The sequence below is a fragment of the Sorex araneus genome, chromosome 3 (assembly GCF_027595985.1).
Source record: "Sorex araneus isolate mSorAra2 chromosome 3, mSorAra2.pri, whole genome shotgun sequence".
Classification (NCBI taxonomy): Eukaryota; Metazoa; Chordata; class Mammalia; order Eulipotyphla; family Soricidae; genus Sorex; species Sorex araneus.
In genome coordinates, this window is record NC_073304.1 from 95,782,868 (window position 1) to 95,797,988 (window position 15,121).

The following is a 15,121-nucleotide window of genomic DNA, read 5'->3' on the forward strand; positions in this document are numbered from 1 at the left end:
ACCCTCCTTTTGCATCCTTCACTGAGTGCCTCCCCCCAGAGTGCTCGGCTTGAGTGCAGGAGAGCTGCGTGCTTGCACCCTCCTGCTGGTGGCCCGTGCCCGCTTCCGCTCCTCTCTCTGAGATCACTGCCACCTCAGGGGCTGTTTCCTTTCCGCTTGAGTTTAAAAACCAGCTCGCATGGTGCACTGTCCAACAAACCAGAAGTTTGTTTTCCTCCTGGTCCCTTTCCTTCGCCTGTCTTGCTCCACATACATCCCAGGACTTCTACTAACCAGGGAAGACCAGTTCTGTGTCCAGAGAGTCAATGGGAAGGTTTGGTCAGGCCACTGATGGAGACTCATTTCCGTTGATTTTTCTCCATGCTCAGTGTCCAAAGCATGTCCCCAAGCCATATGCTACACCCCTGTTAGGGACTGTCTTGACGGTGTCACTGGAGCTGATCGGCCACTGTTGGTGACCTGTAATGGGGTTTACTAAGTCTGAGCTCTCAAGAGGACTTCTGTTACCCTCAAAGTGACAACCACCGTTCCTCCATCCCCCAGGCACCGCGGGAGTGGCCCCTGAGCGCCACCAGATGTGTTTCTGTTCCCAGATTCAGTCTGCTCAGATCCTCAACAAAAGCATAGGGACTCCCCTGTGCCAAAGGGAATTCCTTAATTTGACGGTCTAGATTCTGTGACTGTCACTATTGGAATTCTTATTTTCATTCAGATTCTTATTATCAGAAGAAAATGTTTTTCTTCTTTTGACTTTTTTCACACCTAGCAGTGTTCAAGGCTTATTCCTAGCTCTGAGCTCAGGGATCACTCCTGGCTGGGCTCTGGGACCAGCTGAGGTGCCAGGGATCAAATCCCGATTGGTAACATACAAGGCCAGCACCCTTCCCACAGTGCTCTTGCTCTGTCCAAGAAAATTATTTTTCTTTTTTCTTTTATTTCTTCTCTTTTTTTGCTTAGTGTTGGTAGAGGTGCTGCAATACCAGGTTGATGTGTAAGGTAGCACTGTAGCACTGTCATCCCATTCGTTGTTCATCAATTTGCTCAAGCGGGCACCAGTAACGTCTCCATTGTGAGACTTGTTGTTACTGTTTTTGGCATATCAAATATGCCAAGAGTAGCTTGTCAGGTTCTGCCAGGTGGGCAGGATACTCTCAGTAGCTTGCCGGGCTCTCTGAGAGGGACGGAGGAATCGAACCTGGGTTGGCCACATGTAAGGCAAATGGCCTACCTGCCGTGCTGGGACAATTCCTTGTAGCAAGTTCAATTCCTTGCTCCAAAAATCCATTTTCAGAACCAGAGAGATAATGCAGTGGTAAAGCATTATCTGGACAACTCTGCTTCAGTCCCTCATTACTACATAAGGCACCCCCAGGGTACCACCAGGAGTAATAGTCTGAACACAGAGCCAGGAGTAAGCCCTGAGCATTGCTTAGGTGTGGCCCATTTATTGTCCTGGGAGAGAGATGTATCTGGATATTAAGCTGAAATGTGTGAGGCCCTGGATTTAATCTTCTGTACTGCAAGGCTCCCCATAACACTGCTGGAAGTGGCCCCCGTAACACTGAGGGACAAAGAAAACTCTATTAGCTGAAAAGCTGAGCAGTTATTTCTGGCTTTCTTATGGCCACATCTTCTCATTCTGTGTATTTCACCGACCTACAATGGCAGCTAGCCCATTTGTTAAAGGACAGTTCCAGAGTGAAGATTAACACAATTTCCTGGTAAATGTCTAAATTGACCCTTAGCAGATAAATGCAGCCCATAGGTCACGAGATGAAAGCTCCTTCTTCATCTTTTTTTTTGCCATTGTTATGGAAGTGGGGGATGGGGCGCACCCCAGACCACTGACAAGGAGACTAGAGAAAAGCTCATTTTTCCCTATTGATGCTCTGTTTTTTTTCCAAGTCCTTTTTCTATAGGGATCCCCCAGGCAACAAATGAAGTATTGTGCAGTCTTTCCCCATCCTGTCAATGGGCAATTAAACATTTTTTTTAAGACAATACATTTTGTCCATCGTGTAGCTGATTACATTCATTTATTTTAAAAAATGATGGGAAACGGCGGATGTCATTTTTCCCTATTTGGTGTCATTAGAGATCATCTTCTAGAGGCCATAATGGAAAGTGCAGCACACCTGGAGTGGGGGCGGGGCGCCCTCTCCAAGGAGGCTGTGTGGCCTTGAGCAAATGACCTCATCCAGCTGCTCTCAGCTTCACTGCTAGAAGTCAGAGAAAGACTGAGCACCCCAATTGGGGAACACTGAGGACCCCACTTGCATTCAGAGAGCTGGAGGGGTGGGGAGGGAAGGGGTGCTTCCTTGGGGGGGGAGTGTCTGGGCTGTTCCAAGGCATGGTCATTACTAGACAGGGGATCGATGTGTTTGCTTGATTACTTGTCCTGAAATGGTTCGTGCACTTCTTAAAATGCCTGTTATGTGAAATATGTTTCACAATAAAATTGGGGGGGGGGGCACACCTGGTGACGTTCAGGGCTTATTCCTGGCTCTGCACTCAGAAATTACTCCTGGCAGTATTCAGGGGACCATATGGGATGCCAGGGCTCGAACCCAGATCAACTCCATGCAAGGTAATTAATCGCCCTACCACTGGCCCCTTATATTTTACAACAAAATTTTAAATAAGCATCTGTTAGTGAATAGAGAGCATTAGCAACTCTCATACAAGGCTCATCAGAAAAATAAAAGAGGAAATAAAAAAGAATGTAAGGTCCAGAGAAATAGTAGAGCAGGCAGGGGGGTCTGCCTTCATGTGGCTGAATCTGAACCTCAATCCCCACATAGGGTCCCCTGTGTCCCACCAAGAGTGATCCCAGAGTGCAGAGCCAGGGGTAAGCCCTGAGCACCACCAGGTGTCACCCCCAAACCAACAGGAGATTCTGTTGAACTGCTGTTCTCAATGACAGTTAGCTATTTGAAGGGTTTCCTTGCCATTTTAGGTCGACATTAACTCGAACTTCTGCATCTGCTATTAAAGTCCCTGAGTGAGGACCTGGAGTGATAGTACAGCATGTCCAATTCCCAGCATCCCATAAGGTCCCCCAAGCATTACCAGGAGTAATTCCTGAGTGCAAAGCCAGAAGTAACCCCTATGCATTGCCAAGTGTGACCCAAAAGCATGTACATATGCTTTTATATATATATATATACATATATATATATATATATATATTCCTTGAGTGAGTTTTTTTTATCACTGCTACCCATGTCTGATTGGGTGAGTTCAGGGTGGCTGCCAGTGTGGGACGTTCCCACACAGTGTGGGACCATCCATGACTAACGGCGCTCTCTCCCCACAGGTCCGGGTGATGGTGGATCTGTGTAACAGCACCAAGGGCATCTGCCTGACAGGTAAGCCCTTCTCCAGGCACCCACAGGGTGGGCACCAGGTTACCCTGGGGCTAGCGGCAGAATGAATAGCACCCCAAAGTCTTTCTGTTATAAAAACATGTTGATTTATTTTTACCAGATGTTGTTAATGGGCTGAAAATTAATTATAATGTAATTATGAGAAAACAATATTTTTGATATTGCTATAGAAACAGAGCTTTGGAAAACAACTGAGTCTTGGGTAATTAGAAACGTGTGCTACCTTGAAGTGGGGCCATCAATGCGAGCTCCTTATTTTTATTAGTTCTTGAAGGAGGGAAGAAGCAGGGAAAGATTGATGCTTGGTGGTAGGTTTCCCTTCCTGGAGAAGGGCGTTGGGCATCCAGAGGGATGGGTGGCCTTGGAAGGGGTGGTGGGGGGGTTGTGAATCACTTTGGCTGGTGTCCTCCCAAACTTGTGGCAAACTGTATTGATTAATACAGTCCCATGGTGTAAATGTATTTCCCTCCCTTGTGATTTTCTTCATGCTCTTTCTGCTTTTATCAGAAGAATGCAGTCTGCAGTACATGTATTGTTTGCATGCTCACTGAGGCCTCCGGTACACAGCAACAATGCATATTTAGTAGTTACCTCTCTGGAGCAATCAAAGTTAGATGCAGAGAGAGATGTTTGACCACACAGGTCTTTACAAACCAGCTGTAACTGTTCCCTTACCTGGCACCGGGCATGAGTGGAAAACTCTAGAAGTCAGCTGCTTCCTTGGTAACCCACTCCGTGTGCCAGGAGAGGATGGAGGTGGAACACCTGTCATCTCTCCCCTCGGCGAAACAAGGACAGATGGACAAGGAGGAAGGACCTCCCATCATGACTAAGAGGAGCAGCCAGCCTTGGGATAGAAAGTGGAAGAGACACAGACAGAAGGTCAGGCTGGGGCCAGAGTGAAGAGCCCTAAAGAGATTGGCCCTAACTCCTGCCTTCAGGAGTTGGGGGCCAGGAAAAGGCCAGTTCCTAGAGGCATCACCCCCTTCTGTGTGCGCTTTGCCCGCCCAGGCTCTTTTTTTGCTGTCCTTGGTGGTGTTCAGGGACCATAGGGGGTGCCTGGGAATTGAACCTGGGTCAGCCGCATGCAAGGCAAGTGCCGTCCCTGCTGTGCTGTGGCTCCAGCCCCACCACATGGCATGTCTGGCCTTACCACGGGCCTGCAGAGTTTGACTTCACAACGCTGCATGCTCAGCCCTACAGAGGAAGCCTTGAGTTCCAAGGAAACAGGGAGATTGCGTTTGTGTTCAAACGCTATTATGGGGTGAACAAACACACAGGCCCTTGTGGAGTTTAAAAACAACCTGAGTCTTTTTTAAACATCTGATGCTTGTTCAAGCCTCCTTAGACCAGAGCCCAGGCTCTGAGGCAAGGCCTGTCCACACCTCCGGGAGCTGCAAGCTCTGAGGAGAAGCCTGAGGCATGTGGGGGTGCCAGACCCCTCACAGAGTCCCCTGTGAGTGTGGCACGTGTCAAACCATGGGGTGTTGGGATGGGGAGAGACACTTCCCAGAGGCGCCCCAAGTCCAAATCTGACTCTCGTTTCGGCCCTCTTGGCCACAGAGAAGAAGCACAAATCCTGTGATTTCTTGGGAAATGCTGATTGAAGTCACATTTCAGCCCTCAGGGAAAATTAAACATCTTCAGCCTGGTCCTTTAATCTCCATCTCTTGTGGCTAAAGCACCTTGCTGCCGGCTCTGGGAGCCCCCCTTTGCGGAGTGCCCACGCGTGGCTGTAATGAGAGCTAGAGAAACACGCGGATGGATGGAATTACAGGCACAAAAGCCCTGCTGAGAGGTCCAGGGAAAGCCTGTTTCTCTTTTATTTTTTCCTTTTATTTTTTTTTTTTAACTTTTATAGTGACACAAGGAGAGCCGGTGGCTCCGAGATTGTGAGGGAGGGAGCTATTGAGACCACTTAGGGGAGATTGCTAGGAGCTGTGGTCACCGTGACCGCACGGGAAACCAGATGAGGAGGTTATTCTTTGGCACCTCATAATGCTTTTCAGAAGCCGGCACCTTCTTCCTTTCATGCCTGCTTGAAATTGCACCTCCTTTCACACAGAAGGCTCTTCAGTCATAACTTGGGTGTGCAAAGTACGATTTGCAGGTGGTACCTTGGGAAAGACCAAACTGCAGGGGTGGGGGCATGGGGGCAAGAGGACTGGCGGCAGGGAGGCGAGAGGAGGCAGGACAGACTTGGGGAGCATCTAGGACAGGGCAGAGAGCAGCGCCACCCCCCCCACCCCACAGCCCGCCTCCTGCCAGGGCTTTGTTCTGGAGTCCTCTTTGAAGAATTAGTCCCAGGAGGCCGGTCCAGCTGTGACCCAGAAACTCCACGGCTGCTCCTTTCCCTGGAGTCGGCTCTGGTTGCCAAGGGGACAGGGATGAATGCCAGGTTGTCCTGTGCCACCTGGGTGATGCTGACCTGCCTCGGAGCCCAGATTTTCTCTGGCCTCTGAAAAGCTGCCTGCTGAAAGAGTGGCTGTTTGGGGCCAGAGTGATAGCACAGTGGGTAGGGCACTTGCCTTGCATGCGGCCAGCCTGAATTTGAATCCCGGCACCGCATTTGGTTCCCTGAGCACAGAGCCAAAAGTTAGCTTTGAGGGTAACTGGGTGTGGTCTAAAAAACAAAGCAAGAGTGGGTGCCTTAGGAAAGGCAGGGTCGTGGGTTACACTCCACTTCCAGTCGCCTGCACATCGGGACACATGGGAGATCTCTGACCTGCCCTATGGCTGGGGTCCTGTTTCAGAGTCTGTGCTCCCATCCCACTAACCGTGCTTCCACCCCGGCATCTGTGCTCCCATCCTGGGACCTGTGCTCCCATCCCAGCATCTGTGCTCCCATCCTGGGACCTGTGCTCCCATCCCAGCATCTGTGCTCCCATCCTGGGACCTGTGCTCCCATCCCACTAACCATGCTTCCACCCCGGCATCTGTGCTCCCATCCTGGGACCTGTGCTCCCATCCCAGCATCTGTGCTCCCATCCTGGGACCTGTGCTCCCGTCCCAACACCTGTGTTCCCATCCCAATAACCATGCTCCCATCCCAGCATCTGTGCTCCCAAATAACGTGCTCCCATCCCGGGACCTCTATTCCCATCCCAAGACCTATATTCTCATCCCAGCACCTGTGCTCCCATCCCAGCACCTGTGCTCCCATCCCAATAACATGCTCCCACCCCGGCATCTGTGTCCCACACCCGCAGCCCCTGGGCACCCTGCAGCAGTGTGGTTCCCAGCCAGGGATGCCAGCGGGCCCCAGGGGCAGTCCTGGCATGGAACAGACTGCAAGCCCAGGCTTGTGTCCTGTAGTCACCTGGTGGCACCTTTCCTGAAGTTATTGAGTATGGTGGTCAGGCAAGCCTCTGCCCACAGGTCCTCCCAGAGGGCCTGTGACCCACAAGGGCACCTGGCATACTCTAGCATGGCTGTGGCATCTGACATCAGATGTTCTTTTAAGTTGGAGCTTCTCCAGGGTGTCAGGAGCCCCCACCCGACTCCAAGAGGCCCCAGGCACGCTTTTGCTCTAACTCTGCTTCTGAGTCTTGGGAACTGCATATCCTCCCCTAGGACACAAAATTCTTTTCTGCAGAAGCCTCAGAACACAGTCCCCCAGATCCGCTCTACAGCCCTGGGTCTCCCTGCTCCTTTCCTGCTGCCTTTGTCTATCCCCTCCCCCTCCAGATGTGGGGGTGACTCCATCCCCTTGCCCCATCCTAAAATTTGGCCCATTTTCCTCTTGCCTTAAGCCTATTAGCTCTCATCCTGTTAGGGACCCTCTCAGGGTGACTGATCATCTTCCCAGAAGATAGTCTCGTTGTGTGTGTATGGGATGGAGGTGTGGGGCCATTCCCGGGACCCTGACATTCCATAAACCCGCAGGTTTCTAAGCCTCTAATTCCAACTGAACTAGAATCTTCGGGTCCCTGCATTTGACCAACATTTCAGATGGTTCTTTGTGCTCACATAGCTATGAACTATAGTCCCGGGAAACCCTAGGGTAAGCACTTCACGCTTGGCCACAGCTAAGGTGTCCTAAATAATCATTACTGCCAGGACTGTGGAAATGGCTATTGGATAGTCCTGGGATTTTTTTTTTTGTGTGTGTGTGTGTGAGGGGGGTTGAGGAGGGGCGAACCTGGAGGTGCTCCGGGGACACTCCCAGCAGTTCTGTATTCCCTGCGGTGCGTGGGAGACCCATGAGGTGTGCACACTGAGCCGGGGTCAGCCACATGCAAGGCAAGTGTCTTAATCCCTGCACATTCTCTTCGGTTCCTGTCCTGGGGATTTTTGAAATGACAGTGTGGTTGATTCTTACTAATTCACCTTTTTGGGAGTTGAATCCACATGTCTGAATTTGGTTCCTTCTGTGGTCAGGAATGATAGATTTTTTACAGGCCTGTGTCAGCTGTCCACATCACCCTCTTCAGAGAGAGACAGAGAGAGAGAGAGAGAGAGAGAGAGAGAGAGAGAGCGAGAGAGCGAGAGAGCGAGCGCACATGTGCATGAATGCCTGTGTATGTGTGTGTTAGGCGTGTCTGCAGGTGCAGGCGTGCGCACACACACCATCTGGTGGTAAAGTCGTGTATCCACAGGCTACACAGACCCTAGAAAATGTGCCGTGTCCAGAAAATTCTTTTTGTGCTATGGGGGGGCCTCTGTATTAGGAGCAGACCAGCAAACACGGACTCTGAGGTTCCCTGTCCCTGCAAACCCGCTTCAGGCAGCAATAACGCACCCTCTCTGAGGAGCCTCCTTTTTTGTCACCTCCTCTGCACAGAGACCTGCCCTTTGTTCTCAGGGGCTAATCTGGTCTCTGTGTTCAGGAGTGACCCCTGGCACTGCTCAGGGGGACCCTCCATGGTATCAGGGATCCAGCTGGGGTTGGACTCTCCCAAGGCAAGCGCCTTCACCCCTGGGACATCCCCTCAGCTATTCCTGTCTCCAGAGGGGATTTCTGACTCATGCTAATTCACAGCCTCATTTCCCCTGCTTAGCGCTTAACACCTGTGAAGAATTAAACCATATTCCAGTGTCTTCAGCATGTCAAAAGTCAACGCCCCGGGGCAAGCAATAGCACAGCAGCAGGCAGGGTGTTTACCTGGCACCTGGCTGACCTGGTTTGCTCTCTGACATCCCAGATGGTGCCCCGAGGCTAGGAGTGATCCCTGAGCACAGAGCCAGGAGTAATTCCCTGAGCACAACCAGGCAGGTGTGGCCCCAAACCAAACAAGAAAGGCCACCCTACTGAAGTGATGGCATAGCGCGTAGGGCACTTGCCTTGCCTGCAGCTGACCCTGGTTTGACCCCCAGACTCCCACATGGACTCCCGAGCCCTGCCAGGAGTAATTCCTGAATGCAAAGCCAGGGGTAACCCCTGAGCACCACCAGATGTGGCCCCAAAGCCCCAGACATAAAATAAACGAAAAAAAGGTCAACCCCCAGCTCCCTGCTACCTCACAGGAATCATCTACAGCTCTGGGTGTAGCTTTCAGGGACCCCCTCCCCACTGCCACCATCACACATACACCCATAGCTTCCTCTCTGCACCCACCAGCCTGCTTGCTCTTCTTCTTCTCTCTTGCCCTGGAAGTTCCCATATGTAATGTTGCCCTTTGAGGGGACAATGTCCAACCCTCAGCCCCAGGGTCTCCTGTCTCCCCGGGGGTGGGGGGGCATTGTTACTTCCCTGCCATCTCCCCCACCCCACGCCCCAGGGAGCCCAGCTGTACCTATTTGAGGAATAACTGCTCTATAGCCCTCTTCCAGACCTGCCCCGTGGCCAGAAGGTCCCGGGCCAGAAGGTCTCGGCACCCTTGAGTGCGCACACTGGGTGGTTAAGTCAGCGATGGTTTTCTGAGCGTTCATGGTCTTGGGGTTGGGGGGAATTTTTCCCACTCCAGCTTGGGTAGCCAGCATCTGAGGGGAGCAGACACCGGGGGTCTTCTCCAAGGCTCCTCACCAGCTGATCCATACACACAGCAGTGAGACTCTTGTTAGGGGGAGCAAAACGTTTGGTTAGTAGCATAAGCGTGAATGCTCCTCAAACCGCCTCCACAGCTCGGGTCATTAGGCACCAAGGAAGGTGTTGGTTACCTGATCTGGGCCCGCGATCTTTCCCAGGCTGCCGGATAGAATGAGAGGAAATAGAGACTCAGCCAACAGCTGCTTCTCTCAAGTGCCCTGGGTCTCAGGAACCCGCCTCAGCCGTGTAGGGACAGAATGAGGGCCAAACCTTATTTAGTAACATTGATTTCAAGATATCTGACCTATGAACCTCAGAAATTATTTTTGTTCCATTGATGTACTTGTGATTGGTTGGAGCGATAGCACAGCGGTTGGGCGTTTGCCTTTCACGCGGCTAACCCGTGTTCGATTCCTCTGACCCTCTTGGAGAGCCCGGCAAGCTACTGAGAGTATGGAGCCTGCACAGCAGAGCCTGGCAAACTACCCGTGCGTATTGGATAAGCCAAAAACAGTAATAATAAGTCTCTCAATGAGAGATGTTACTGGTGCCCACTCGAACAAATCGATGAGCAACGGGATGACAGTGACAGTGACAGTGATGTACTTGTGATTAGCACATCTCCTGTGTCAGGATCTTTCGAGCAAACAAGTTCTAAGTAGAAAGCAGGGGGCAGCCCCGTGGGGGCCAATGGGTGGTTGGTACATTTTTTGTTGGTTGGTTAGCTTTGGGAGCTTTTGAGCCACACCCAGCAGTGCTCAGAGGCTATGACTGGCTCTGTGCTCAGGGATCACCCCTAGCAGTGCTCAGGGGACAATTTGTGATGCCAGGGATCAGCCACCCACAAGGCAAGAGCCTTAACCCCTGCACCGTCTCTGTAGCCCAGGATTGATACATTTAAATATATTTTAATATGCTAATCTGGGTTAATTAAGCTACGTTTAAGTGCGCCTCCAATGGTCTGTGCACGATGGAGGGTTTGTGAAAGCGCCTTTGTTTTGGTGGGTGTCGGGTTTGCCCTCTTCCAACCATGACTTACCATGTAAATTTCTTTCTTTTCCCCTCATAGGCCCACCTGGCCCACCAGGTAAGAGGAACTGTGACTCTCCTTGGGGAAGATGCGGGTGGGGTCAGCAGCCTCCGGAAGACGGTCTCAGCGCTGCCCCTCTGTGCTTTGATGCAGGTCCTCCCGGAGCCGCCGGCTTCCCAGGTCACAACGGTTCAGACGGGCTCCCTGGGCCCCAGGGTCTGAAAGGCGACAAAGGAGCCAGTGGAAAAAGAGGGAAGATGGGTAGGTTGGCAGCTGCTCTCAGCCCCTTGTTACTTGTCTTCATTATTTGGTTTTGATCAGGACCAGATGACGGTGTTGCACCTTGCCAGGACAGTCTGGCCTCACTTTTTCATTTTTTTTTTGGGGGGGTGGGGGGTGAGGGACGTCACTCCTGGCAGTGTTCAGTGCTTACTCCTGGCTCTGCACTCAGGAATTGCTCCTGCCAGTGCATGGGGATGTCAAAAATTGAACCCGCCACCCGCAAGGCAAGTAAGTGCCCTACCTGCTCTACGACGGCGCACTCTTTGTGGAAGCTGCCGTGTGTGTGTCCCGCAGTACTGAGGCATTGAATCCAGCCCTTGTTTGTGGTAGGCAGGGGCTTCCCTGGGCCAGGAGGCAAAGCCCTCCCCGCACACCACGGTCAGTGCCTTCCTCCTCCCACCCAGAAAAATCTCTGACTTGAGATCAGTTTGTCTCCTGTATCCTGGGTTAGGCCATCTCGGAAATGTCCCCCAGAGGGTGGCATGTGGGCGCCGGGTCCCCGCCATCAGGGCCCCCTCTCCGAGAGTCAAAGAAAACCTCAAAGATGTGACTGGCGTCCCCCTGGCACTCACCTGTCCTGCCGTGAGCAGCGGCCCACTGTCACCCCCCTCCCCACCCAAAGGCCCTGAGCGAGCGTGGGGGTGTCGGCTGTATCTAGGAGCGGTGTGGAGTGAGGGCAGGTGTGGGGTGTGCTGAAGGCCGGGGTCCCCCGGGAGGAGGGTGCTCTCAAGGAGTCCCTGAGAGGCGTCAGCATGGGGTGGGAGCACATCAACGACAGCTCACGGTGGGCTTCTGGAAGGCTCTTGGTGGGGGGATGCTGGGGGGCTTCGAGCATGTGCCTGCGGATGGAGAGCAGATGTGGTGGCCTCTGAGGGGAGAGGGGTCCCGGGGAGCACCCCCTCCAGTTCCCGCAGCCTGAGGGCAGCCGTCAGACAGAGAGGAGACCAGAGGTGACCAGGAGAAGCCAGGCTGGAAGGAGCTTGCTGTGCAGATGAGAACCAAGTGTCCAGTGGACAGGGCACTGGGCAGCAGGGATGCAGGAGGCTGGGTAGAGGCGCTTAGGGGAGGGGCGGGGCAGCCAGGAGACTGCAACAGCCAGGCCAGCTGGGGCTGATTCTGCTGACCCACGGAGAGTCCACGGGGGCAGGGATGGACGTGACTTGCCCAAGGTAAAGATAAAGGTCCGTGGAGGGGGCAGGACTTAAAGTCAGGGCTTGTTCTCTGACCTCTAATCCCTGAAGCCAGGGTGCGTCCAGGCGGCAGGTCTGAGTGGGGAGAGGCCTCATGGAGGGGGCCTGGTACTGGGGGCTGGGGCCCGGGGATGGTCAGGCTGCCCCAGGCCATGGAGCCTCCACGCAAGCCAGCCTGGCCTGCAAGTTCTGTGCCAGGACCGTCCGGGGAGGTGAGCTGCCACGCAGGCACAGCCGCTTCCAGGCCTGTCTTGGCTCCCTGCGATGGAGGCAGAAGGCGGTGCAGGGAGGAGGAAGCGGTGGTTGTGCTGGCAGGTCTCTGTGTTCATTCGTGACTCCCAGGTTCTTCAGTAGTTTCAAGAGTGAAAGTGTTAACTGCTAAGGATGCTCAGACTCAGAGTGGGAAAGTAGAAAAGGTTATTGAAAAGTAGAAGAGAGAAGAAAAGAAGTTCCCCAAGCAGGGAGGAACTTAGTATAGGACTAAGTTAAGGTAAGGGAAATTTGTGTAGACCCTCTTAAAGGGCTCCTGGCGTCCCTTATCAGTTGGCAGATGTTTACAAAAGATACCAGAAAATGACGATGATACCTTAACTGGTCTAAATCTCTCCAGGACCAGTTGCCCATGATCTTAGTTTTCCTGTCAGTCCAGAACCCAGAGCAGAGTTTTATGTTCCTGGGAAGCCCCAGGAAGACAGAACCTTGGGGGTGTAATGCATGTCAGGTTGAATGGGGAGAGTTGGAACATCTTGGAGAGAGAAAACTGGCTTCCTGCCTCCCTGGCAAGGGGAAACTGAAACTTCCTCTTTCAAGGGGAGCAAAGAAATGCGTTTCAGGCCTGTGGCCTGTTTCGGGGGAGCACCCTGTAAGCCCAGGGAGAGTCACCCTACCATTGTCAATATTGGGGGCCAGCAGCTCTTACATACTTTCCCATTTATCTAGTTTTTGCTTTGGGGACCACAACTGACAGTGCATCAGGGAGCAACAATGCTCAGGAGACCACCATGGTGCCCGGAACCAACCCCGTGCCAGAGGGTCCCACAACCGAACCACACCCCCTGCAACTGTGTGTTGTCTCCTCAGCACTTGCAGCACGAAAGTGGCCTGCCCCAGTGCTGGCCGGTGAAGGAGAGACTTATTTCAGGCCATCTGTGACTTGGCCGAGTTCTCCATCCTACCTACGGCCAAGGCTCAGGAAATAAGGGATGTATGAATGAAAGAATAAGTGGCAGAACCTGGTCTCCATCCACATGGAAGTGGAAGGAGAAGATGGGCCTGAGCAGCAGGGTGCGCCCTGGGGTGTCACTGGAGCAGATCCTGAACCTTTTGGAGCCAGCCTGGAGGGAGGACTAAGAGGTGTTAGAGTTGTTTTGGGAAATCAGTCAGGAGGAGACAGCAGAGCTTTGTGACGAGAAACCTGATGTAGTTTAAAGCCATCCCGGGGAGAGTGGACTGGCGGAGCTCCCTGCAGTCCTAGGCCCTGGGAAGGCTGGGCCAGAGGCAACGGCTTTGAGATCTGGCTTCTACTGCCCACCCCCCTCCCCACGCACACACACACACACACACACACAGCTGTGTGCCCTTAATCACCATGTAAGTTACTTAATCACCGGGGGATCCTCCTCTAAGCAATGAGAAAATCGCGCCAACCCCACAGTTAGGAAATGAGTTTATAGATGTTTACTACTTAGAATACACCCCATGGGGAGACAATCTATTCCGATCTATTCCTGGGAATTATTACAATTGTTGCTGTTTCCAAAAGTAGACAAGGAAAAACTTTTGGTTTCAGACCAGAAGAGAATTTGAGGTTTGAAATTTGAAAGCCCCAAGTTAGATTTAGAGAGAAATGAACCACAGTTTCAATCAAATGTCTAAAACTTACCCACGGAACTGAATGCTATGTCGTTTCAAAACTGGGTATGTTCTTTGCACCCCCACCCCCGGTCTCCCCTCTTCTCCTCCCAGAGCTTACCTGCCATCCTCCTGATCCTACCCAGTCTTGAGATGGCAGCCCCTGATAGCCCCCGAGACAGCCTGGTCCTGCCAACAATACATTGTCCTCCCTCGGCCCCCTGACACTAAGGTGGAACAGCGAACCCCGGCAGCATCTCACCACTCAAACTCTAAAGCTGGTAGGACAATTAGATTTGAGTGGGTGCTGCTGGGCAAAGGGTATTGCAGAGAGCCACTTCTAGCTGCAGGATAGAGGAACAGAATTTTTCTTCCGGGCAGAATATGCTGACTTCGGGCCTGCCAGGAGTCATGGGACAGACAAGGCCGGGGAGGCCCTCACCGTGTCCAGGGGTCAGGGAGCATCACCCAACAGGCAAGGACCGAACCATCTCCTGATGGTGACTGTGACCTGTTGGTGGCCAAGGGCATTGCCCCGACAAAGAGGGAACACTGAGGGGTAGTGGTCACTGCATGTGGAGAGAACATCCCCAGTCCCTCTTTTTTTCATTTTTCTTTTCTTTGTTCATTTTTCTTTGTTTTTTGGGTCACATCTGGCTGTGGTCAGGGCTTACACCTGGCCTTGAGCATAGAGACCACTCTTGGGAGGGCTCTGGGATCATATATGGTGGCAGGGATAGAATTGGGGTCTGCTGCATGCAAGGAAAGTGCCTTACCAGCCCCCAATGTTTTCTTAAGAATTATAAACACCCAGCAATGCGTCAAAACACATGCCACAGAGATATTGTAGTGGTAGGGCACTTTCCTCACCCACAGCCCACTAGGGTTCGATCCCCTGCACCCCATATGGTCCCCTAAGCTTTCAGGAGTGATTCTTGAGCACAGAACCAGGAGTAATCTCTGAGCACCTCTGGGTATGGTCCAAAACCCAAATCCAAACAACAGCACATACTTAGACCTTGGGTAGCATCGTTTTGGACACTCATCCTGGGTGTCGGGGTGAGGGCAAGGGCTCCCTCGAGCAGCTGCAGTGGAACATGAGCTGTTTCCTGCTTCACACACAGCCTTCTGGAGGAAGAAAAGGCCAAGGAGGAAGGAATGAAAGGTAAGAAGGAGACTCAGCTGACAGTGCAGAAAGGCTCTTTGTAAGCGGGAGCAATGCCTGAGAAAGAAAAACGGGGGGGATGGGGGGTCACGGGAAGATCCATTTCCCTGAGCTTTGCTAAATCTGGGCATGTGAAACCTTTCGCGAGTATCAGTTATCCTCCCTGCATTGTGCCCGCCCGACTCTGTGGCAGCATTCTCACCTTTTGTGTCCTTCAGAGAATGCACCAAGTTGCCTATTTTAATGGCG

At 52.5% G+C, this 15,121-nt stretch overlaps 1 protein-coding gene across 1 annotated transcript in view; it reads left to right on the plus strand.

Annotated features, from left to right (window-relative positions):
* The window catches only part of GLDN (gliomedin), a 51,960-nt gene that overhangs the window by 22,979 nt on the left and 13,860 nt on the right, over positions 1–15,121 (plus strand). The window contains exons 2-4 of the mRNA XM_055132114.1: positions 3,317–3,368; positions 10,424–10,441; positions 10,538–10,645. Coding sequence (XP_054988089.1) covers positions 3,317–3,368; positions 10,424–10,441; positions 10,538–10,645 — 178 coding nt within the window. The remainder of the gene's footprint in view (positions 1–3,316; positions 3,369–10,423; positions 10,442–10,537; positions 10,646–15,121) is intronic.